This window comes from Narcine bancroftii, unplaced genomic scaffold, assembly GCF_036971445.1.
Source record: "Narcine bancroftii isolate sNarBan1 unplaced genomic scaffold, sNarBan1.hap1 Scaffold_56, whole genome shotgun sequence".
NCBI lineage: Eukaryota > Metazoa > Chordata > Chondrichthyes > Torpediniformes > Narcinidae > Narcine > Narcine bancroftii.
The window spans coordinates 1-23,965 of NW_027212095.1; the positions used below are offsets into that span (position 1 = coordinate 1).

Here is a 23,965-nt window from a genome sequence, read left to right on the forward strand (position 1 = left end):
TGACGGGGAAGAAGAGAAAAAGTACACCTGAAAATGAATGGCTGGTGCAACAGCAGTTCACCCAGTGATGGACGGGAGGCTGAAGATATTGTTGAATCGTTGAAAACGTTTCAGCAGATGTACAATTTAGCAGTGAAAAGCTATTTTAAAAATGCAACAGCGAGGAGAAGGTTAGTGCTATACATGTCTGGATAGGGGAGCCAGGCCGTGACTTATTTAATAGCTGAGAGCTTACGGGGTGGAGAAAAATGATCCAGAGCAGATATTTGCAAAGGTTGTTTCTCACCTTGAACTCAGCTCTAATCCTAGACTTGAATGCAATGAATTTCAAGGTTTTGTGTAAGAGACTGATGAGACTGTTACTAACTTCCTTACTACACCAAAAACTAATGCTGCAAAATGCAGATGGAAGGATATAGAGGAAAGATTAGCTGATCCACTAATATGCCCATCCTGAATGCAAAAGTCTCTTATAGGGAAGGATAGCTTGAAACTGGCCAAAGATATAGAAACAGGCAGAGTCTTCGAATCCACGAGGACACAAATGAAATCCCTATCAATGCAGACCCACCCACAGCAAAGTGAAGGAAGGGTTGATGCTATAAAAAATACAATCAGAAAAGTGCCACCCCCAGGACCTGTAGGAAGGGCAGCAGACAACACCCCTCCGTGACCAAAATGATTGCCCCGCATATGGTTCTGAATGTGGAGCCTACGGCATAGCAAACCACTGGGCGAAGATGTGCAAGTCTGGGGTGAAGGAAACAGTGATACCAGTGAAGAAAAAAAGACAAGAAGATCCACCATCTCTTGAAACTGTTCACACACTCATATACATAGACATCCACCCCACAGTGGTGCACGACATTTACTACAGTGAGAAGGGTGTATTCTTACACAGTTACAAATTAGTTCACATTCTCCTGACTAGATCACAGTCAACTCTAGTTAGATTTCACGTGTTCTCTTTTAAATCATGAAAGAATATTAAATCCCTGAATGGAAAGGTAAGGATGAGATCATTCAAATGACAAAAGTTTAATGTGCTTAAGTTTAAAGTAAGTCTGTTTGACGGGGAAGGGACTGTGTACAAATACTGAAGGAGAGGATTTATTTTCTTGTCAGTCAAATTAAATATGGAATATATTCTATTCCATCTCAGCAGGATTCATCCTTTGACACAAGCAAAGAATTGTAGATCACGGTAGTTGATTAAACCTCCGAAAGGATAAAACCGTTTAGGTTTCTTGACTTGAAATACGTTTCCTATGTGTATTTAAGGGTGTTTTGGTACCCTGATTTTTAATAAATTGGGAAACCTGAATATTTTATTTCAATTGCAAATGCAATAAATAGAAACCTTACCTCCCCCAAGACAACTTGGAGCAATAAAAATGAACCTAGGATTGTTTCTTTTCTAGGAACATCACCAAAAGTTGTCCCGGAAAGAGCAAGAGTTGGTTTTGGCCACAGAGGCAGCTCAGACTTTCCTGGAACAAAATGTCCAGGACCCTTTGCGAGACGAGGAAGTTGCACTGCAGGAGATCTTGAATGTCTTGATGGAGGAGTACGAATCCGCTTTATCAAGTGCAGATTCTCAATTAAACGTGATTGAGGATCTGCATCTAGAATTGCAGAAGTTCCGAAAAGGTGAGAGAAAGTTTTCATTTATTTTCCAGATTACTATAAAATACTATTTACTGAGAGTTGAAAAGAATTCTAAGTAAGACAACAGAAAGCTACATGTGGTTTGGAATAACCCCAACTTGTAATTATTACAGGATCCTGTCAATGTATCAAAGTCTAGATAATCTGGTATTTTTTGACCATTTTGAATGCTTTAAAACATTTAACTATTTGACCATTATATTCCTTTAAACAGATCACGATGAATTTGAAACATTCATGAGTCATTTGGAGAAGGAACTAACAAAGATTAAAGCTGGGGAATTTGACTCCACGTCATTGACATTCAAACTTAAGAAGCAGCAATTCCTCTTCAAAGATCTTCAATTTCACAAAGGGGATCTAAGACACCTCAGACGATCTTGGAAAAGTGTCATCGATGCTGCCTTTCACTTTGAAATCAGGAATGCAATTGAAAGCTACAAGATCCAAATTGATCCTGATGCCATAAGCCAACATGTGGAGGAGACGGTTGAGAGCGCCGATGCTCGCTTCAACACACTTCGATCAGAAGTATGACATATCTTCATTTTTTTTTTAGATTAATAGCATTTAAACTCCAATTTTACTTAAGATCAGTAACTTGAGAGCATTTTGATAGACTGAGCAACTTGTGTAAGTTTTAGTCTTAGAAGAGTGGCTCTGGAAAAGGTTTGCGGCTGTTATTAATAATACCCATGAAGAACAGGAACAATGATTAAATCTTTCCAGTATTGTGGAGCTCTCTTGGTGGCCGAACTCACTCAAGTTGGACAGAGACCATTGCAGAAAATAAGTCGTGATCTCATTTCCTTTTAATAAAATCAAATGTCGAACAGATCATAACTGGCGAAGATTTTCCAGACTGGCCTCCCACGTGTATTTGTCACTGAACAAGGTGTAATGTGTCCAATCCACAAAGGTCACATCGCTGGTTCAATATTCCTAAACTCAACGGTGAGGCTTGAATGGCATAACAGAAATGCAGCGTGTTCGGCTGGAACAAGCCCAGCCCCAAAAGAATTTCTGTCTAATCTTCACTGACACACTAAATTTGTGAAGGTTTTCAATGCTTCTGATATATTCCTGACTATCAGTTTATTTTGAAAGCAAACTCAAAATATTAATTAAAAGATTTATTGACATAATAAGAAAATGGAACAGTACGGCAGGGTAACAGGCATTTCATCTTTGGTGAGAAGTGAACATTGCCTTTTTGTCTGTGACCCTCAAAAAACTTGATGCAGGGAACAAAAAAATTATAGTTGGCATAAGTGATGGACCAGTAATGTATCGCTTGACTCATTTTGGATCGATTGGACACTCGATATTTGATAGCATCACAAAATCGTACATTTTAAAAATCCACATACTCATTCATTTCTTTCACTCTATAGTGCATTGGACTTGGAACCCGTCTTGGCAAAAAGTTGTTTGAACAATGGCAAGAGAAGGCAGATGAGCTGCGTTTGTGGCTAGAGAGAATTGAAACAGAAAGACGAATGGTTCAGCTGGAGGCCATCTCTAATCCAGAAATCTTGCAGCAAGAACTTGAAAATGTCATGGTAAATTAAAGTTGTTATTTCATAAATCACTGTGTAATGTTGCTTAATCTAATTTACGAGTAGAATAATTAATGCTTTGAACTAATGTTAATGTGCACATCCAATAACAGTGGTGAAGGCCACATGGGAGGTTGTAAGTTTGGCACCTGAAATAGGAAGTTGAGCTCCATTCATTCCACCTTGATCAGGTTTTAATGGGAGCCTGATGAAGATCCAACAGCCAATTTGCTTCCAGATGGTGGGGGCAAGATTGGAAACTGTAACAAAGAAGCCAAACAGTTCTGCTCTCATTGTGTGTCTATTTTCAGTATGGGTTTCCTCAGACCTTATCCATGTTTAATGGGGGCCTGGTGACTAAGGATATGGTGGCAGAATTTTGGATGACCTCCAAGATTATAACAGCAGAGCAAAAAATCTCAGCAAATCATTAATGGAATCATCAGGTGCAGAGACGATAACTCCATAGATGGGGGTTTCAGGAACAGGGGAAGGGAGGTGGGAGGAAAGTAGTGATTTGGAGCACATTTGGAGGTAAGATTTGTTTGCAAAGTGGCAGAGATTGATTTATTCCAAAGAAGTATTCAAACCATAGAACCTTACAATATTACAGAACAGAAACAGGCCCCTTTGGCCCTTCTTGTCTGTTCCGAACCCTTTTTCTGCCGAGGCCCTCTGACACACCCAGTCCATAGCCCTCCATACCTCTCCCATCCATGTACCAGTCCAAATTCTTTTCAAATTAAAAACTGAGCCCACAGTCACCACTTCAACGGACAGCTTGTTCCACTCTCCCACCTCTTCACTCTGTGTGAAGACGTTCTCCCTCATGTTCCCCCTAAATTTATCCCCTTCACCCTTACCCCATGTCCTCTGGTTTGTATTTCACTTGCTCTCAGTGGAACAAGCCTACCTATATTTACTCTGTCCTCCACATCATTTTAAATCTCTCTCTCAATTCTTCCCTCATTCTACACTCCAGGGAATAAAATCATAACCTGTTTAACCTTTTCCTACAACTCTGCTCCTGACGTCCAGGCCACATCCAAGTCAATCTCTGCACAATTGCCATCCTTCCTGCAGTTAGGTGATCCAAACTGCACACAATAATCCAAATTGGGTCTCACCAATGAAAATTAGACTTTATCCTTTGATTGATCAAGGTCAATGTGCCAAAAGTTCTCTTTGCAACCCTATCCACATGTGACACCATTTTCAGAGAATGAGGTGTCTGTATTCCCAGATCCCTCTGTTCTATCGTACTCCTCACTGCCCGACTGGTTACCATGTATGTCCTTTCTTGGCTTGTCCTTCCAAAATGCAACACCTCACACTCATCTGCATTAAATTCTATCTTCCATTTTTCAGCCCATGTTTCCAACAGGTCCAGATCCCTCTGCAAGCTTTGAAAACCTTCTTTGCTGTCCACAACACCTCCAATCCTAGTGTCACCTGCAAACTTGCTGATCCAATTTACCGCATTATCAACCAGATAGCCTTTCTATCTTCATTGAGGATAACTTCATTGAGGATTTTTCTTGCATTTTCTATACTCTTCAAGCACCTCATTTGCTCTGTGATGTCTATACCTGCTGCACACCTCTCTACTTCCAAATGATTCCTAAGCCTGTTAATCTTGACAGGAACATGCAAAGTCTGTACTTTCCAAATTTCACCTTTGTAGGTCTTCCACTGACCCCGCATATACTTTTCCAGGTCAACACCTTCTCAATCCTTTCTCATTTCCTCAAAATTGGCCTTTCTGCAATTTAGAACCTCAATCCGAGTCCCAGACCTATCCTTCTCCATCATTAACTAAACTAATGGCATCATGTTGACTGGAGTTGATGTTTGAGGAATTGGAATTTGAATCAGAAAGACAAATCACTAGTTCCAGTTTTGCTTTTCTGAAGTGGAGGGCTTTTCTTCTCATGCAGTCAGAGAAAAGTCGGACCATTTATTGCAGTAAATGGCCTGGGATTGATGGTCATGGAGAAAAGCTGTGGTCGAGAGGAGTCACGTGATGGAGTAGTAGCCCTCTCCAGAAAAGTCGGGAAAAACAAAGGAAAACACAAAGGAACAGAAATAAAAGTTACAGAAAAGTGAGTATAAAGGTGGAAAGAAGATGGCGACTAAAAAAGAAAAATTGAAAGCAACGGTAAGAAGAGAGGAAGAGAAGACAAAGGAGGAAAAAGGTGAAGGCCTTACCTGTCCGAAGAGGCCCGCTGCGGAGAGAGAAACTCGCTCCCTCAGGTCGGTAAATAATGGACTACAAAAATGGCTCGCTGAGCCGAGTAAAAGTGCGCAACCGCGCATGCGCGAGGAATCGCGCATGCGTGATGCGAATGAAAAAAACACACCGACGGGAGGGGGGACCAGCTGGGGTGTCGATCTCCACAGCCGGCAACGACAGCTGCAGAACACCTGCAGCAAGAAGAGACCACAGAAGACAATAGAAACAAGAAAGAAGAGAAGGAAAGGGCAAAAAAGAAACAACAGATGGCCAACCCAGAGGAAGAAGAAGAGGAAGAGGGAGAGTACAGTGAAATAGAAGAAGAAAAGAAAGGCAAGATAAAGAAGGTACTTTCTCTTATTAAAGGATACATGGAGTCATTTAAAGAATGGCAAACACAGGAATTTAATGATTTAAGAAAAAGAATAAACAACACAGAAGAGAAAATGAATAAAATAGAGATGACCTTAACAGAAATGGGAAAGAAAATGGACAAGATGGAAGAGCGGGCAGTAGCAGCAGAAATGGAGGTAGAAGACTTAAAAAAGAAATTGGAGGAATCTAATAAAAAAACTAAAGAGACACAAGAACTACTAGCTCAAAAAATAGATACAATGGAAAATTATAACAGAAGAAATAACATAAAGATAGTGGGCCTTAAGGAAGATGAAGAAGGCAAGAATATGAGGGAGTTTATAAAAGAGTGGATCCCTAAGACCCTAGGATGTCCAGAACTACAGCAAGAAATGGAAATAGAAAGGGCACATAGAGTATTGGCCTCTAAACCACAACCACAACAAAAACCAAGATCTATTGTAGTAAAATTCCTAAGATATACTACAAGAGAAAAGGTACTGGAGAAGACAATGGAAAAAGTAAGAGAGGGCAAAAAACCACTGGAGTATAAAGGGCAAAAAATCTTCATTTATCCAGATATAAGTTTTGAACTCCTAAAGAAGAGAAAAGAGTTCAATACAGCAAAGACGATTTTATGGAAGAAAGGGTATAAATTTATACTAAAGCATCCAGCGGTATTGAAAATATTTATTCCAGGACAACAAAACAGACTATTCTCGGATCCAGAAGAAGCACGAAAATTTGCAGAACAATTACAAAAATAGACTGAGGGAGGAAGACGGGTAATGAGAGTAAAAATGATCACGATTGATATGTATGTGGGTAAAGACAAAAATAGACTGAGGGATGAAGACGGGTAATGAGAGTAAAAATGATCACGATTGATATGTATGCGGGTAAAGAGGTATAAGAGTGAATAGAGACAATGTGCATACGTGAATGTATCTGTACTTAGAGGAAAATATAGATAGTATAGACAAGAATTAATAAGGGAAGGTAATGGAATAGAGAGAATAAGGAGGGAATTAAAAGAGTGACCTTGGTGACATATGAAAAGTGAAATCTTTTCTGGGGGGGGCGGGGTGGGGGGAAATAGCGGTCACTGCAAAATCAGTTGACGCTTGCGAGTGGATTCGCAAATCCAAATGGAGAGGGGAGATGTGGTTGTCCGACAAGGGATAAAGGACAACTCAGGAGGGGAAGGGGAGATTGGGGATAAATAAGATAGAAATAGGAGAATAAGGAAAATGTTGGATGTTGTAGGAATGTTGTCTTATAAAGAGTTGAAAATAAGAAAACAGAAATGGAAAAGGAGGAAAGGTAATGATGGAAAAACGGAAAGAGAAGATAAACAAAATATAAAAGGGCTACGCTGAACTATATGACTTTAAATATTAATGGAATACATAACCAAATTAAAAGGAAGAAACTACTAAATTTAAATGAATAAATGTATTCCATTAGAAAAAATAACATATAGGTTAAGAAATAATATTGAAATATTCGAACAAGTATAGGAGCCTTACATTAAATACAATAGTGAGAACCTACCGGGGACAAACATTACCTAAGTTGATGGAAGGAGAAGGAAAGAAAAGAATGGACTCAGTAGAATTTCTGGTGTATTTTTGTTGAATGACAACATTGTCTGACTGGCTTAATGCAACCTAGATTGTATACCTAAAATGGATGAGGGGGGGTGGTGGGGGGGTGGCTTGGGAGGAGGGGGGGGGAGAAAAAGTCACTGTATATGTGTGAAAAAGAAATAGTGTATATCATGGCTAATGTGATTTAGGGTGTGAAAAATAAAAAAAATTAAAAAATAAAAGAGAAAAGCTGTGGTCCATTAAGTGCTCGTGGGAATAGGAGTTGCAAATGGGTCAGATTGCTGAGGGAGAACACATATTTACTTTTGAAGGATGATGGATTGGGGAGAGGGGTCATCCGGAGTAAAAGTAGACGGACAGGCCGAAAAGCGATAATGCAGAATAACCCTCTGCAGCCAAATCTATGTCCATTAGTGGTGAAAAGCCAAATGAGTTCTTCAGCATTATTTTATCAATGCTGATGTAAATCTAAGCATCAGAACATTTTTAAATATTTTCTTGTGACCTTGATGGTTTGCAAAGGGACTTCAGGGCCGGTCAAGAGATGTAGACAAGATAAAGATGATGAGCTCAACAGAATCAGAAAATGCTCAAACATCAGGCGTATTAAATACCTCGAAGCATTAATGAGTAATGAGTAATGATCAATAGAAAGTTTGAGCTGGTTGTTTGAGAAAATTCCAATATCCTGTGGTTATTGGGTCCTTGAAAATGTTCGCCTCCTCACCCCAAAGCAGGCCAGAGAGTTGTTGGTATTTATGATAATTTATAGAATCGTCTTCACAGGCTGTTTATCTCATTGACCCCAAGACAATATCGAAATTAACCAAAGTATCGGCGAATCTAAGATATACAGAAAGAAATATTAATTTTATTGTGAATGAGTCATTGTGTCATTTTGAAATCACAGGTCCTTCAGGGAGAAATTTCTGAACATGAAGATGGTGTCGAAAAGTTACAGGAGGCAGCAAAGTGCCTGCTGTCCTTGAGCATTGACGTTGTTCCAAATGTACTCCAGCTTCGAAAGACCACAGGTACCATTTCAACATTTGCTGCTTAGATCAAAAAATGGTTCTCTAATTCCAACAAATACAAGTGATGCTTCCAGCTGGAAAATTAGACATTTTCAAAATGTGCAAATTACCAGTGGGGACCCACCAACCTCTTTGAACTATTCTAAAATATTTCTTGCAATTGATTGGATTTCAAATGTTGAATCATCTTTACCTAGCACGTCATAAATAGGCTATCATTTCATAAAAAGCTCTGAAAACTCTAAAATTAATGGAAAGACCATTTACTAAAGAACTGTGCACACTTCAATAAATGTTTGAATAAAATGCAGTATTTAAGAAAGTTCAATAGAACTTTCTCCAGTGAATTGTGGACAGTGATTCAGACTCGTAGGCCAGAATCACAATAGTATTGTAAAATGTGTGTTTATTGAATGAAATTTCTGCTCAAGTGGTGCATCTTAGAAGTGTTGGGTCTTATAAAATTGTTGCATTGAAGGTACTGAATTGAGAACCATACTTGGAGCGTTGGAAATGAAAATGACGGCAAATGGGAATTCTTGCAGTGAATTCGTTGAAAGTGATGCTCTGCGATTATTTAATAAAGCAGTCAGGCTCCAGTCATGCATACTTGTCCGTGGCTCATCAATTGAAGAGGAGATTGAATGATTGGAAACCAGATATCTTCCAATCATAGAAACAAGACTGGAAATAGGAAACAAATGTTACAATATGCCAGCATGATGGTGAAGTCACGAGCTCCATCGAAATGTTAATGTTGCTTTTCTTTTTTTCCAGATGCTCTATCAGCTCATTTATTTTTCTACATTTTTGTTTTCTTTCCTAAATCTCAGAAATTCTATATTTTCTGAAGAGTGTGTTTGTCTTGTTGATCAGTTATTACTAGAAATAGAGGGTATGTAGAAATGGTAGAAGGTTAAGCAGCGGCCATTTACCAAGTGTGAACATCTGGCAAACATGCAGCCAAGGAAGTGTTTAGGGCTGTGATGTCTCAAAGACCCCCCAATGAGAGGGGATTTCTCATGCTGTGCTGGGAGGGCACTGAAGATCCATGCATCTGAGCACCCGAAGGGCGGGATACAGTTCTGGTGAGAACGGTTGCAGCTGCTCTCAGAGTCTTCTCTATTCAGCTTTGATTGTTGTTCCTGCTCCTCCACGGCCCCAGCTCCCCCCCACTTCACCTGCTCCTCTCGATGAGTAAAAGGCCTTGAATTCAACATGTTTTCAACAAAGAGTTGCACAACTGTCCCTCTCTTTCTCTCTCCATTTCCTTTTGCAAATGTCCCTTCCTTTTCACTGTTCCTCATTTCACTCGTCTGCTATTTCACGCTGATTCCCTCCAAACTTTTTTCATTCCTTGCTCACATTTTTGCCCCTACTTGTTGCTCGTCATCTTCTGTTCTGCATTGCTTTAAATATTACTAAACCCACAGTTCTCCTTTCTCCAAAACAAAAAATGTGATTGTTGGGATGAAAACACCGGAACCTTGTGGTAAATCTTTGAAGACACTTTTAAATGTATGTGTAACAGAACCTTGTGTTCATTTTAGCTACCATCGAACAGAGATTCCAGCTTTTGCGTGAGGAAACATCAGAGCAGAAGAGGACATTGGAACGGAGAAATGTCCAAGTGGAAGATCTCGAAGGTTTACTTTTACCTGGCACTTCTCACCACTGCGATTTTGGAAATGTTTTATTTCTGGATTGATGAAGCAGGGTCGTTGACCTAGTTGAGAAACATTGCTATTTTGCTCACATAACTGGTCCCTAATAGCAATGATGCTGGTCCCTAATGATGTTGATTGCAAGATAAATCTTGGCTGGGACAATTACAGTCCGGATACAGGACTTCTCGGCCCCTCGAGTCCACACCGATTTAAGTGAGCTCCTCTAGCCCCACTTACCCACTCCCTGTCCGTATCCCTCCAATCCCCTCACATCCATGCAGCTATCCAACTTGTTCTGAAATGACACAAGAAGTTACATCCCAGACCCTGGCACCAGGGAGACAAACTACCAATCTGTTTCCTTAATCGTATCCACAGAATCCCCAAATTGTCCTCCTGACCATCGAATCCCCTATAACTATTACCCTCCTCTTCCTTTCCCTACCCTTTTGGGCAACAGAGGCCGACCTTATGCCAGAGATACAGCCACTGATTCCTTCCCCAGCCTGAATGTTCCTCAAGGAGGAGTACCATTTGTTGAGTGCTTCAGTCACAGGGGCCCCCTCCTGTATCTGTCTCTTCCCTTTTCCCTCTCATAACTGTAATCCACTGATCCTCCTCCTGTGGCCCTGTTGAGACCACCTGGCTATAGCTCCTATCTATGACGGCCTCACTCTCACTGACCAGGTCGAGGTCATTGAGCTGCAGCTCCAATTCCCTAACACGGTCCCTGAGACACTGCAGCTCAGTACACCTAGTGCAATTGTGGATGTCCAGGAGGTCGAAGACTCCAGGACCTTTCACATCTGACACTGAAAAGAGCAAACTGCTCTCACACTCAACCCTTCTCTCTCCCCCTCACCTTAGAAAGAGAAAATAACAAAAAAATATAGTCTTACCTTAATCTAGATACTCGACCTCAGCCCCTACACGGTGAAGCCTCTCGAGCCAAAGCCTCGAAGCCCCACTCTTTCACCAGGCCACTCTCTCATTGGGCCACTCCTCTCTGGCTTCTCCTTTGCCTTTCCCTCCTTTTATTGGCCTTGACCAATTAAACCTGTCACTCTCAACTCGCTCCTCCTCCGAACACTGCCCAAACTCTGGTCTCCATCTCCTCCGACTCGCTGCTCGAACCGACTATCGTATCTATTGTACGATAGAATCTTGTATGTTCTTTAAAAACCATATAGGATGTGGTTTAAGGTCTCATCCAAACCAATTGCATCCACTCATGCAATTTGATTTCACTACTTCCCCAATGTGCCATTTAGAAATGCACAGAATGACGTGGATGTTGCTTCTCTTCACCATCTGAAACAAGTAAATGGGTTCTTACTATTAAAGCTTCTGCCTCGCATGTTCGAAGTTTGAAAAAGATCAAAGCTGGTGCATAGTTTCATGCATCCACAAGTGTATAAAAAATGGGTTGTGGCAAATCATCGGCAATTATCCATGCCTGCTGCATCCAGGCATATTTGAAGATTGGAGCACGACTGCAACGCCATGTCAACTGTGGCGGATTAACTACCACTCCAGGCAGAGCTTTAGTAAAGCCCCCCTAACCTTGCCTCCCTGCCCCACTCTTTGCTGAATCGAATAAAGTGACATTAAGTTACTTTAAATAACATATTAGGGGTCTCCAAAGTAGTCGATATCGACCCTTGGTGAAGGGGTGGGGGGGGTGGGTTGGAGAGGCAGCAGCGTGACCCAGATGTGTGGGGGGGGGGGTGAGACAGCAGCACCACTCACGTGGGCAAGGAGGGAGATAGACAGCAGCGCGACTCGGGTGGTTTGGAGAATGGTAAATGGAGTCCCCTTGTTTAAAAAAGGTAATAGGGAGAATCTTGGGAATTAGGGTTAGTCTTACATTATTGGTGAGTAAACTAATGGAAGGGATTCTTAAGGATGGGATCTATGAAGATCTGGAGAAATACACTCTACTCAAGGATAGTCAGCATGTCTTTGTGAAGGCAAGCTTGGGCCTCACAAATCTAACTCAGTCTTTGGAGGAGGTTACAAAAGAAATTAATGAGGGTAGGGTGATAGATGTGGTCTACGAGGATTTTAGCAAGGCATCTGACAAGGTCAGTCACAGGAGACTCCTTCAGAAAGTCATGAGTCATGAGATGAGCGAAAAATTACCTGCATGAAATAAAAGCTGTCATGTCGGAAGAAAGCAGAGAGTCGTAGTGGAAAGAAAGTATTCTGCCTGGAGGTTGGTGCTGCAGGGATCTGTTCTGCGACCCCTAGTCTTTGTGATTTTCATGTCACCTGGATGAAGAGGCGGATGGATAGGTCAGTAAGTTTGCGGATGTCACGGAGGTTGGTTTGGAGGAGTTGTGGATGGAGATGAAGGCTGTTGAAGGTTACAAAATGATGAAGGTGGGTTGCAGAGTTAGGCAGAAAAGTGGTAGATGGATTTCAATCCAGATAAGTGAGAGTTGATGCATTTTGGAAGGACAAACCAGAAGGCTGAGTCCAGAGTTAATGGTCGGTTACTTAAGAGTGTGGATGAACAGAGGAACCTTGGGTTGCAAATCTACACATTTCTCAAGGTTGCCACACAGTTTGATAGGAGAGTGAACAAGGATTATGGTGTGCTGTGATTCCTTCATAGGGGGTTTGAATTCAGGAGTAGAGTGGTCATGTTGCAAATCTATAAATCTTTGGTATGACTCACTTAGAATATTATGTTCAGTTCTGGTCACCTCATTATAGGAAGGAGAGGGGACAGAGGAGATTTACCAGGATGCTGCCTGGATTGGGAAACAATTCTCATGAGGCAAGGTTCGCAGAGCTGGAGTGTAGAAGGATTAGAGGAGACGTGATAGAGGTCTACAAGATCTTCGACATCCTTCCGTGAATTCAGGGACCAGAACACTACGTAATATTCCAAATGCGGCAAACCAAAATTTTATACAGCTGTAACTTGACTCACCAACTTTTACACTCAGTGCCCCAAATCAAGAAATCCAGCAGGCTGGATGTTTCTTTACCATCCTCTCCACCATGTTGTCTCTTTCAGGGAGCAGAGAGCGCTCAGCTCAAAATCCTTCTCTTCATCAATGCTAGAAAAGATATATTGTAGTCTTTCCCATGCATTTGACCTCCCCCCCTCCCAAATCCAGCACCTCACTCAGGGGAGGGAGAGGGGAAGAGGAGGGAGAGGGGAAGGAGATGGAGAGGAAAAGAGAGGGAGGGAGTGTTGTCGAGGAAGGGGGAGGGATATAGTGAGAGGGTGAAGGGAAGAGGAAAAAGAGAGAGTGGGGAAGGAGAGGGAGGGAGAGTTGTCAAGGAAGGCAGTGGGATAGAGGGAGAGAGGGTAAGTGGAAGAGGAGGAGAGGGAAAGGGGAAGAAGAGAGAGGAAGAAATGTCGAGGAAGGGGGGAAGGATACAGGGAGAGTTTGAGGAGAAGGAGAGGAAGTGGAGAAGGAGAGGGAGAGAAAAGGATAGGGAGGGAGAGTTGTAAAGGAAGGGGGAGGAATATAGGGAGAGGGTGAGGGGCATAAGAGAGGGGAAGGAGAGAGAGAAGAACGGAGTGGGAGGTAGAGTTGTCGAGGAAGGGGTGGGTTAGAGGGGAAGAGGAGAGGGAGAGGCAGGGAGAGTTGTCAAAGAAGGGAAGGGATTGGGGGAGTGGGTGTGGGGAAGAGGAGAAGTAGATGGATAGGGGAAGGAGAGGAAGAGGAAAGAAGAGGGAGGGAGAGTTGTCGAGGAAGGGTAAAGAATATAGGGAGAGGGTGAGGGGAAGGAGAAGGGAAAGAGGATGAAGGATAGTTGTCAAGGAATGCAGAGGGTTATAGGGAGATTGTGAGTGGAAGGGAAGGAGAGGGAGGGAGGGAGAGTTATCGAGGAAGGGGAGGGATATAGGGAGAGAGTGGGGGAGGAGAAGAAGATGGAAAGTGGAAGGAATGGGAGAGGGAGGGAGAGTTGTCGAGGAAGGGGAGGGATAGTGTGAGGGTGAGAAGAAAGAGAGGGAGAGAGGAAGGAGATGGAGAGGGAGGGAGACTTGTCGAGGAATGGGGAAGGATATAGGGAAGAGTGTAAGGGTAAGAGGAGAAGGAGAGCGATAAGAGATGGAGAGGGAGAGGAAAGGAGAGAGGGAGAGTTGGTGAGGAAGGGGGAGCGATATAGGCTGAGGGTGAGGGGAAGAGGAGGAGAGGGAAAGGAGAGGGAGAGGAAAGGAGAGTGAGGGAGAGTTTTCGAGGAAGGGGGAGTAATGGGGTGAGGGTGAGGTGGAGAAGGAGAGGGAGAGGGGAAGGAGAGGGAGGGGAAGGAGTGGGAAAGGGAGAGGGAGGGAGAGTTGTTGAGGAAGGGATAAGGATTTTGGGAGAGGGTGAGGGGAAGAGGAGGAGAGGGAGAGGAAAGGAGAGGGAGGGAGAGTTGTCGAGGAAGGGTAAGGAATATAGGGAGAGGGTGAGGAGAAGGAGAAGGAGAAGGGAAAGAGAATGAGGGATAGTTGTCAAGGAAGGCAGAGGGTTATAGGGAGATTGTGAGGGGAAGGGAAGGAGAGGGAGGGAGGGAGAGTTATCGAGGAAGGGGGAGGGATATAGGGAGAGAGTGGGGAGGAGAAGAAGATGGAGAGTGGAAGGAATGGGAGGGAGGGAGAGTTGTCGAGGAAGGGGAGGGATAGTGGGAGGGTGAGAAGAAAGAGAGGGAGAGAGGAAGGAGATGGAGAGGGAGGGAGACTTGTCGAGGAATGGGGAAGGATATAGGGAAGAGTGTGAGGGTAAGAGGAGAGGGAGAGCGATAAGAGATGGAGAGGGAGAGGAAAGGAGAGAGGGAGAGTTGGTGAGGAAGGGGGAGCAATATAGGCTGAGGGTGAGGGGAAGAGGAGGAGAGGGAAAGGAGAGGGAGAGGAAAGGAGAGTGAGGAAGAGTTTTTGAGGAAGGGGGAGTAATGGGGTGAGGTTGAGGTGGAGAAGGAGAGGGAGAGGGGAAGGAGAGGGAGGGGAAGGAGGGGGAAAGGGAGAGGGAGGGAGAGTTGTTGAGGAAGGGATAAGGATTTTGGGAGAGGGTGAGGGGAAGAGGAGGAGAGGGAGAGGAAAGGAGAGGGAGGGAGAGGGTGTGGAGAAGGAGAAGGGAAAGAGAATGAGGGATAGTTGTCAAGGAAGGCAGAGGGTTATAGAGAGATTGTGAGGGGAAGGGAAGGAGAGGGAGGGAGGGAGAGTTATCGAGGAAGGGGGAGGGATATAGGGAGAGAGTGGGGGCAGGAGAAGGAGAGGGAGAGGGGAAGGAGAGGGAGAGGGGAAAGAGGAGGAAAGGGAGGGAAAATTTTCGAGGAGAGGGATTTTGGGAGAGGGTGAGGGGGAGAGGGAGAGGAAAGTAGAGGGAGAGAGAGTTGTCGAGGAAAGGGGAGTGATAGAGGGAGAGGGTGAGGGGAAAAGGAGAGGGAGAGGAAAGGAGAGTTTTTGAGGATGGGGAGGGATATTCGTAGAGAGTGAGAGGTAGAGGGGAAGGAGAGGGAGGGAGAGGGAGGAAGAGTTGTCGACGAAGGGGGAGGGATAGAGGGATAGGGGATTAAAGGGTTTCTATTGTCTCTGAATCTTTACGAAAAAGTGAAGATGATTTTGAGCTGAAGACCATTGGTCGTCTTCGCGTGATCTTCCTCAACTCTGTTCATCTCTTCCCTTGAATGACTTTTGTTTCCGTTGCTTGTAGATTCGTGAAGCGCAGAAGGGAGGACAACAACTTGTGCTGGAAGTCGAGCTGGTAGCAGGACCATAAGGCAGCCACACTTGGAAACACAATCAACATGTTCAGGTATTTCTACATCCAGTCCTGGAGGATCTCAACAAAGTTCAAGCAAGATTTCTGCCAACACCTAAAAATTCGACAACTCCAAAAAAATGTAGTGAACAGATCTGACCTTTGTACACGTCATTCATCACCCACACCAAAGCCTTTAACTCTGCATCAAGGAAACAACTATAGGACACCCCTTCTAGTATTAGATGAACTGAAATGGAAGTACGGATCCTGAGGCTCTTCAACAAAGGCATATTGGCCACAGTCATGGTCAACATGAGTACTTGGGAGCCTTTTTGCATGAAGTGAAGAGTAAACAAGGATCCGTGTCAGGTCACTCGCCTGAGTGCTACTGGTACCATGTAACCCAGTACTACCTGTCACATGGTCGAGTCGTCGGCGACTAAACCGGCTCCCCAACTAGGCTTGCCTGGTGAGGAGGGTGGCTAGACACCCTGCAGGATGAAAAACAAGACCTGTCAAAGGGTGGATGAACCATGGACAGAAAGGTCTGGCAAACCATCATCTGAGAGGGAACAGCAACCTTCAAAGCCAGCAGATGTGCAGAAATAGAAGAAGATGAGAGGAGAGGCCGTACCAACCCAAGCCTGATCTGCCATCTGGAACAACCTGTCCTGAATGCAGAAGAACTTTCAAAGGCAAGATTGAACACAGAAGCCACTTGATAGCAACGAGGAGGAGAACTTTCTGACAGACAGCGCAGAATTCAAACTGAGGTCCAGTCCTGACCACTGGCCATGTAAAGGCATTGCCCTAACCACTACATCAACCGTGACACCCTGTCGGCTCAGAGAAGCCGGCTGGAATCTCGAGCGTCTGGAGGAATCGATGTGTCAGGCAGCAGTGGGGAGGGGTCGGGGATCAGCGGCGGCAGTGGGGAGGACTCGGGGATCAGCGGCAGTTCCTACCACACCCCCACACACACAAACCCTGACGCACACGCCCCACACACACACACACATACACACTCGATTCTTTGAAAGATTTTATTTAATATTCTCAAATTACATAAAGAAAATCAAATACACATAAAATAACTGTAAACTACATCCCCTCCCCCTTACTAATACAATAAAAACCAAAAAAAGAAAAAAATAACCAAAATAAAGAAAAAAAAAACAACCTCTCCTCCCCCAAAACTTTAGAGAAATGTATCAAATATTCCCTGATTGGTCTGCCAACATTACAACATTGATTTAATTTCTATAGCCATGTGTTTCAAATATAAACACCACATATAAATAAAAAAGAGTAATTACTTACATTATATGTTAATTTTTCTAAATATAGACAAGAGTGAAATCCGTTATGCCATCTTTGCAAGTTTATATTCTTCCATGTGACAGCTATACATTTTCTCGCTACTGCTAACCCAAATCTTAACAAAGCCAAATATGGTTTAGGCATTTTGAATCAACAAATGGAACATTAACATAACCCAACAAACATATTTTTGGATCCATTAAATATCCCTTTGAAACAAATCCCTCAAAAATTTTATAATTTCCTCCCAAAAATGCTTAATTTTCTTTCACGACCAAACTGAATGTACAAAAGTAACTTTCTGCTCTCTACATCTAAAACAGAAATCTGTTAAACTGAACCCATATCTCTTCAATTTCTAAGGGGTTGAATATAATTGATGCAAAAAATTCTAATTGACCATAGTATACCTCACATTAATTAACTTGGTAACACCGTCAACACACAGTTTTGACCATTCCTCCCATGTCAAAATAATATTTAATTCTTTCCCATTTGTCTTTTTCCATTTTCTCCTGCAACAACCAATACATATCAGAAATAAAGCCTTTTTCACCTTTATCTGCAATTAATAATTCAAATTTCTTATGACCTGGTAAATTTATTTCCTTCCCACAATTCTTCTTTAAATAATCTCAAAGTTGGTAATAAACAAAGAATTTGATGCAATACCATATCTTTCCTCCAACCTTTTAAATGCACAAAACCTCCCTGCTTCAAAACAATCTATTTCATTCACTAATCCTTTAATTTCCCAATCTTTTAAGTAAGGATTCTATCATGAAAAGGGAATTAATTTATTCTGATATAATGGTGATCTTATCGAAACTATTCCGATAGAATCTAGAATTAAATTGCGATTTTACCAAATATTCATTGTATGTCGAAAAACGGATAATTTAAATTCTTATAACAATAAAGGATTCCATTTATAAATAAAATGATTAATATTATTTTCCAAAATCTGAGCCATCTTTATCTTTGCCCACCTAGAAGATTGTTCATTATCAAATAACCAATTAATAAACTTCATCGGTGCCACCTCATAATAATTATAAAAACAATGTAATTGCAAACCACCCAATTTATAATGCCAAGTCCATTTTTGGAAAGAAACCCTCGATAATTTACCTTTCCATAAGAATAACCCAACTATGCAAGGAATAGATTGAAAAAAGTATTGTACTCGAGCATAAATGTTCATCTTTATGCAATTCACTCTTCGTATTAAGGTCAGTGATAAATCTTTCCACTTATCTAAATCAATTTTAACCTTATTTCATAAAGGTACATAATGCAAAATAAATAATTCATGATCATTTTTATTTACAACTACTCCTAAATATTTAATTTTATTTGACCATCTAAATTTAGTAATTTGTCTACAATCCATAAAATCTTCTTCTGCTATTGGTAAAACCTCACTCTTTTCCCAATTAATCTCATATCCCAATAATTTACCATACTTATTCAACAAGTCCTGTGATAATTTTAGTGAAGTTTTTGGATTAGTTAAATATACAAAAACATCATGTGTAAATAAGCTAATTTTATTTTCATTTTCTCTCACTTTAAGTCCTCTAACACCAAAATCATGTCAAACAGCCTGAGCTAAAGGTTCTGTCACCAAAGCAAGTAAAGCAGGTGAAAGAGGAAAACCCTGTCTTGTAAAACAAGATAAATTAAAAGATTTTAAAATCTCACCATTCGTTATTACCCTTGTCATAAGTTCTGCATATAAAGCCCTAACCCAACCCCTAAAAAATGGAACAAAATTAAATTTTTCCAATACTTTAAACAAAAACTTCCACTCAACTCGATCAAATGCCTTCTCAGCATCCAAAGATATATCCGTTGGTTGATTATCTTGTTTTTAGCATTAATTAATGAAATCAATTTAACTATATTATCTGATGACAATTTAACTATATTGTCTTTGACAAACCCTACCTGATTGTTACGTAAAAAAATTTGGCAAATAATTCACTAACCTATTATCTGAAACTTTTGACACCAATCTATAATCAACATTTAATAATGATATCGGTCTGTAAGGTGACACTTTTAAAGAGTTCCTTTCTTTTTTTAGGTATAACTGTAATCAATGCTTTTGAGAAAGATTCTGGAAATACATCCATTTTAGTTGCTTGTTTCAAAACATCTTTATATAATGGAAATAATAAATCATTAAATTTTTTATAAAACTCCACCTTAAATCCATCCTCTCCAGGAGATTTCCGATCAGGCATCGATTGCAAAGTTTCTCTCAATTCTAATTCAGTAAATAAAATATCTAAATTCTTTACCTCAAATTCATTCAACACTGGCAAATTTAAACTAGATAAAAATAAATCAATTTGATCCATTTTTTTATAACCCTCTGACATATATAAATTTTCATAAAATTTTAAAAATTCATCAGTATTCATTTATGTAATTTCTCCATTCTTCCTAATAGCATTAATTGTCCTTGATACTTGCTCAGTTTTATGTTGCCATGCCAAACCATATGCACTCTTACTCCCAATTGATAATAACATTGTTTAGACTGCAAAATCATTTTCTCATATTTATACGTTTGTAAATTATAATGTAATTTCACTTTAGATAAATTTATCTTTTCATCCTCTGTATATTTTTTTTTAAATTTTTTCTCCAAGCCTTCGATTTCCTTTTCCAAATTTAAACTTACGAATAAATAGTTTTTTTCTCTCTTAGTTGTATAGCTAATAATTTGTCCCCTCAAATATGCTTTTAAAGCATCCCACAAAATAAATTTACTTTGAACTGAATTTTCTTTCATTTGTAAATAAAAAATAATTTGATCTCTCATCTACTAAATAAAATCTGGTCTCTTCAATAACTTTTCATTAAACCTCCAACGATAAGCTGTCTCAGTTAATTCAGTCCCTAAACATTTAATGAAGGATATGAGAATAACCTACTTTTATCTTCTGCAAAATTAAATCTACCTTGTAAATGCACAGAAATCAAAAATACATTTATTCTAGAGAAAGAATTATGCCGAGCTGAATAAAGTGAATAATCTTTCTCAGTTGGGTTTAAATTCCTCCAAATTTCCACTAAATTTAAATCCTCCATCATCTTAAACAGTCTTTTTGCCATTTTAGTTCTTTCAACAATTTTTGGAGATATGTCCAACAAGGGATCCAAACAACAGTTAAAATCTACTCCGACTAACACATTCCCATATGCCTGATTCGAATTTAAAAATGTCCCTGAAATAAATGTCTGATCATCTTCATTTGGTGCATAAACATACATTAAAGTCCAACTTTCAGAAAAAAATCTTCCAGTTAACAATCAGTACTCTTCCAACATTAGCAAAAAAAAAATCCACAGCAAAAAGTTTTTTTTTATTAACTAATATCACCACGCCTCTAGTTTTAGAGTTTAATGTAGACAAAATTACATGTCCTGACCAATCTCTCTTCAACTTCACATGTTCTTTTTCTGTCAAATGAGTCCTTTGCAAAAATACAATATCTACTTTTAGCTTCTTTAAATTTTTATTTTTTCTGCCTTTTTCTCCATTGATTGTAATTCAAAAGATACATTTTTACGTATCAAAATAGCTACATCTTTAGCCTTAGAATTAAATGAAGAATATACATGCCCAACCCAGTTCCTTTTTAATTTCACGCTTTCATTCACATTCAAATGTGTTTCTTGTAAAAAAGCAATATCAATTTTCATTTTCTTAATATACGCCAAGACCCACGTATATTAATCTAACTATTTAATCCTCGAACATTAAAAGTAGCAAACCTCAACTTTGACATATCTACTATTATTACTAAATACCAATAATATCTTTATATAAAAACTCAAATTAATGTATATAGGCCCTCCAATAAAAAAATCACAAATTAAAAACTAAAAAAAATTAAAAATAAAAAAAAATAAAAAAATAAAGAAAAAGGAAAAAAAAAGAAAATCCCCCCCCCCAAAAAAACTACCAAAAGGTAGTAATCCTCTAAACAAAAATTGGGTGTGGGTCACCCACCAGTGGCTGATGACTAGTAAAGAAAGTCCAAATCTCTCCTTGCCCAGCCAAACAGTCAGTAACATCAAAATATTATAAGAACAAAAGAAAAAATAGAATAAGAAAATTCTTTTTACCCAAAAGACTCCAATCTCGAAAATCCCATTTCAGAAGTTGGACTCTTTCCATTCCTGTTTTTTTCCCATTTTTGCCATTTCTTCCTTTTCCAGAGCTACCAAATTTTTCTTTAGGAGATAATGCTGGACTATGTCTTTGTCCTCTTATATCTGGCCATGAGCCAGCAAAAATCATTGCTTCACAATCAGTTTCAAAAAACCAAAATTGACAGACTCCGTAAAACACCTTCAACACTGCAGGGTAACGAAAAGTAGACTTATAACCTTTATGCCACAAAACTTCTTTAACTGGATTGAATCGATGTCGACCTGATGCATTTCCAACAATGGAGACATTTTCCTGTGTGCTCCCTCCATTGAAATCAAAAGGCTTTCCACTTCTTGGGAACACGCACCTTCTTCCGGGGAATGGGTAATTCCAGCCATCCTTCATTTGGTAGCAATAGATTTTTTTTCAGCCCGCACAGGAAATCTTTGGGGTCTAGGCAATGAAGAAATTGAGCCAGGGGCTGTTTCAGGTCGTCTAGGCCCCAGATCCTCAGCACTTCGAAAATGTATATTCTTATGAACTTGAGGTTTAATCTTTTTACCATTAGTGGCCATAATAATTCCTTGATACTTTAAACTAAAATTTAAAAAGTTTAAACTTGAAAACAAAGGTTTAAAAACAGGTATTTAAAAATCTGGCCAGAGAGGTCGAGATTACATGTCTAGACTCTACGCTATCTTGCCACGATCCCTACTTTTAGCTTCTTAATATAATCTATCACACATTGCCTTTTTATTGGGTGATTTAAACCCTTAACATTAACAATTGTAAAACTTAAATTACTTATTACAACTTTCAGAATGGCACCCAATCTTTCACAATTAACTTAAACAAAAACCCTCAAACAACAACAAAAAACACTTAAATCCCCCCCCCCGAAAAAACTGCAACACACTCGAGACACATAGCCCAGACACATACCCCAACAATCACACACCTCCCACACACACACCCTACACACAACCCCCAACACACATCCCCAGACACACACTCCACACATACAAGGCCCGACTAACACCCCCCACAATCACACACCTCCCACATGCACACCCTACACACACATACACATCCCAGGAACACACCCTCACGCTCATAAACTCCCACACATACACTCTGTGCACACACAAACACACACACATATCCCCCATACACATACTCCCCCACACACAACCTCTGACAGATATACACAAACACCCTCCGACACTCATACACACCTTCCACACCCTCACTCCACAAACACCCAATGCACCCACAGTCCCTCTCCCACACACCACACCTACACATATACCCCAATGCACAACCCAGAAACACCGCCCACATACACCCCTCACACACACCTTCACACATGAGCACCTCCCACACACAACTCACAAAATCAACTCCCAGCCACACATCCCACACATAAACGCACACTCACACTCACCCGATACAACCCCTAGACAGATAAACCTCCCACACACATACCCGTACACACATCCTCTCACACTCAGTCCCCCCCACACACACCCACCCACACCCCATATACCTCTCACACACACCCCCAAACATACACACCTTCACACTTGACCAACTCCCACACACAACCAACACAAAATCAACACCCAGCTACACACACACATACATGCACACTCACACAATACAACCCCTACACAGATAAACCTCCCACACACATACCAGTACACACATCCTCTCACACACACAGTCCCCCCCACACACACCCACCCACACCCCATATCCACATACATACTTCCCATCCCCCCATATGCACCACCACACATACCTTAGAACATACCCTAACATTCATACACTCCCACAAATACATGCACACACAGCCACTCCAAAATATTTACCACACACACACATCCCACCATGCACACAACCCCATACATCTGCCCCAAAAACATGGCCCCAATGCACATCCCTCACTCACCCCCACATACACATCCCACACAATCATAACCCAACAGACTTCCCCACAAATACAATAACATACCCGTCCCACACAAACCCAACACAAACCGCACACACACCCATTCATAGACCTCCACCCATCCCCCAAACACATACCCCACATACACACCCAGCACATGGACGCCCCTCCATATTCACCCCTGCACAGACCCCTGCACTCACATCCACACACTCGCACCCTCCACACTTGCAACCCCTACACTCACACCCCTGCACACACAACCCACACACAAACCCATTCCCAATCATGCCCCCTACACACTCCCTCCCTCGCATGCACTGCCACACATATTTCTCCGCACACACACCCTTCACACCCTTGACACAAACATTGCCAGACAAATCCCACCATGCACACGCACTAATGCGACCCTGCACAAACACCCTCCCACACAAGTCCCTCACACATGCACTCCCACTCACATGGCCCTACACACACATCCCGAACCACATACCCCTATACACACACACCCCATAAATACGCCCACACACACACTCCCTCATACAACCCCCACACACACAAACCCGCAAATCCACGCACCCACACCACCCCACACATATTTCCCCCACACTCATGCGCTCACACACACACATTCCCTCCACGTATATCACACACACACACACACACACCAACCCTCCATATGCAAAC

The 23,965-nt window shown here is 41.3% G+C and overlaps 1 protein-coding gene across 1 annotated transcript; it reads left to right on the forward strand.

The window, feature by feature from the left end:
- The first annotated feature begins 33 nt into the window (after positions 1-33).
- LOC138750993 (microtubule-actin cross-linking factor 1-like) lies at positions 34-23,152 on the forward strand. The gene is made up of 7 exons (XM_069913088.1): positions 34-132; positions 1,422-1,650; positions 1,883-2,199; positions 3,063-3,230; positions 8,335-8,458; positions 10,009-10,104; positions 15,783-23,152. Exons 1-7 carry the CDS (start codon positions 34-36, stop codon positions 15,788-15,790), a joined length of 1,041 nt encoding a protein of 346 aa, XP_069769189.1. The 3' UTR covers positions 15,791-23,152.
- Positions 23,153-23,965: the final 813 nt, after the last annotated feature.

What these genes read in the sequence shown, in the direction of transcription:
- LOC138750993 (XM_069913088.1), top strand. Translation starts at nt 34, where the DNA reads ATGAATGGCTGGTGCAACAGCAGTTCACCCAGTGATGGACGGGAGGCT. An exon ending in AGCAGATGTACAATTTAGCA is followed by an intron (nt 133 to 1,421) that starts GTGAAAAGCTAT and finishes TTTCTTTTCTAG; the next exon opens with GAACATCACCAAAAGTTGTC. An exon ending in AAGAACTTGAAAATGTCATG is followed by an intron (nt 3,231 to 8,334) that starts GTAAATTAAAGT and finishes TTGAAATCACAG; the next exon opens with GTCCTTCAGGGAGAAATTTC.